Here is a 2355-nt window from a genome sequence, read left to right as displayed (position 1 = left end):
TGAACATCTGAAACACCAGGGTTGGAGTACCTCCTCCCCCATAAGGTGCAGCACAGTGGTGTAGGGCCAGCACCCCGTCTCTCAGAGCCAGGCCTCAGGCCAGAAGGGTGAGAGATGGGAAGCCCCGGGCCACACACAGGCATACTCTGTCTGACCCGTCTCAGGCCAAGCAGAGGCACAACATCACGCTGCTCTGGGACCGCGAGGTGGCGGACGTGTTGGTCGATGGCTACAACGTGCACTACGGCGCCCGCTCCATCAAGCATGAGGTGAGCACAGGGCCTGTGAGAAGCAAGGCACCCCACACAGTCCTTCCCGGTGCCCCCAGACCCACCCCTGGGTTGTCCTAGAGTTTAACTGCTGAGATTGTCCCCACACAGCAGCTGCCCCTTCAGAGCCAAAACACAGATGGTCATGTAAAACCCTGTCTGGAGGGAAGGAGAATATGAGCCTTGCCAGGAGTGGGAGGCTGGGTTGGGAGCCTCAGAAACTGCCCTCAGTGCCCCTTCAGCACAGTCTGCCAGCTAGGTGGTGTGAGCCCCATGTTGCAGGTAAGAAAACCAAGGCTTAGAGAAGGTCTCTGACTTGCCCAAGACTGGGACCACGGCTGGGCCCGGGCCAAGGCAGTGAGGAGCATTTCACCTGCCGCCACCTGCAGGTCGAGCGCCGGGTGGTGAACCAGCTGGCAGCTGCCTACGAGCAGGACCTGCTGCCGGGGGGCTGCACTCTGCGCATCACCGTCGAGGACTCGGACAAGCAGCTGCTCAAGAGCCCTGAACTGCCCTCACCCCAGGCTGAGAAGCGTTCCCCCACGCTGCGGCTAGAGATCATCGATAAGGACAGCAAGACCCACAAACTGGACATCCGGGCTCCACTACACCCCGAGAAGGTGTGCTATACCATCTAGCACCTATCTGTCCACCTACATGTGCCCTCAACATCCAATAAAGACCCCTCGCTGTGGCATGGCAACCAACCCAGCTTCAGCTCATGCCTCTTCCCCTTTACCCAGTCTTGGGCCTCCTCACTGACCTGGAAAACCCTTCCTCATCCCAAAGCCTAAAGTAGGATTGTCCTATCCCAGCCTCTTATGTGGGCCCAGAATCTGCTAATAGGTCTCCAGAACAGTTGCCATTCCACCCCCTTCAAGGCAAAGAGAAAGGAGGTCCCTTACTTCTGTCCTTCAGCATGATCTCTGTCCCCCAGAGTCCCTGGAACTTTCATCATGTTCCCAGGAAACTCAGAAGTATGGCAGCTAAGAACCAACCTGACTAGAAGAAGAGGGACCAGGCTGTGAACTGCCACCCTGTGCTGGCCCTCATGCAGCTCAGACCCCAGAAGATCCCCACGGGAGTAGAGGAAAGGTGCAGGGGCCCAGGTGAGGATTTTGTGCAGCTTAGTCTCTAGCTGCCTCTTTTCCACACCCTAGAATACAAGGGGGAGGTGACCCAGAGAAGTTTCCTCTTTCTACTACCATGTCATACCCACTGTCCCTTCCCATTTCGTGTTCTGGGTCAGGCCAGACCATGTTTCTCCAGCCTGAGGACTAGGCCAGTATAGGACACCCCAGGAACATTCTGATTGGTTCATTACCCTGCCCTACTCTGGGACAGAACTGTAGTCCCAGATGACCAAGCCAGCTCATCTCTGCAGCAGCCTGCTTCAGGAGACTAACAGGACAGACGCTGGGGAGCTGTGGGGCAGAGATTGGGGCCAGGCCATGCCCAGGTGCCCCTGCAGTCTGCCTCTGCCCTGTGTGTGCAGCCGTCCCAGCTAAGTTAGCCTGGGATAAACAGTTTGTTCAACCTGCATGTTAGTCACTAAGCAGAGTCTGGATACCGCCTTCCAAGGGCATTCCACAGAACGGCCATGCTTCGGCCCTGGCTCAGCGGGGCACAGCAAGGCCCAGCACATCCTTGGGCACCACCCGCAGTAGCCACCACTCGTAACCACTCCAGCCACCCGCCCCATTCCCCTTTGGGAATCCTCCCGAGGTTTTGGTAGCTAATCTCTTTCAGAAAATAGAATAGGGACAGGAATCAAAGCAGGTCCCTTGACTAATGGAAGAATGTCGTGACACAGTGGTACGAGGCTGTCAGAAGGCAGAGCGTGGGCTCCAGCAGCTGCTCCTACCTCACTGTCTCACCTCAGGAGCCGGGGCTGCTGCTCCCTACCTCAGGGGCTACTGCTGTTTTCCTTGTTGCTGTATTGTACATTTTGTTTTGAAATCACTTTAGACTTACAGAACTTAGCAAAAATAGTAAAAAGTTCCCATATGCCCTTCGCCCAGGTAATATTAACATCTGTAAAAATCATGCAGTAATCATCAAAACCAGGAAATTTACATTTTACAAC

At 55.5% G+C, this 2355-nt stretch overlaps 1 protein-coding gene across 2 annotated transcripts in view; it reads left to right on the top strand.

The window, feature by feature from the left end:
* CLPB (ClpB family mitochondrial disaggregase) overlaps positions 1–1007 on the top strand; it is a 164099-nt gene extending 163092 nt beyond the window's left edge. For both annotated transcript variants that reach the window (XM_027774047.1, XM_006140956.3), the window contains 2 exons: positions 165–269; positions 659–1007. In XM_027774047.1, the coding sequence (XP_027629848.1) occupies positions 165–269; positions 659–907 (354 nt within the window). In that variant the 3' untranslated portion in view covers positions 908–1007. The remainder of the gene's footprint in view (positions 1–164; positions 270–658) is intronic.
* Positions 1008–2355: the final 1348 nt, after the last annotated feature.

The sequence above is a fragment of the Tupaia chinensis genome, unplaced genomic scaffold (genome assembly GCF_000334495.1).
Source record: "Tupaia chinensis unplaced genomic scaffold, TupChi_1.0 Scaffold000047_1, whole genome shotgun sequence".
NCBI lineage: Eukaryota > Metazoa > Chordata > Mammalia > Scandentia > Tupaiidae > Tupaia > Tupaia belangeri.
Note: the sequence above shows the minus strand (reverse complement) of the source record. Positions and strands in the feature narration are given on the sequence as shown.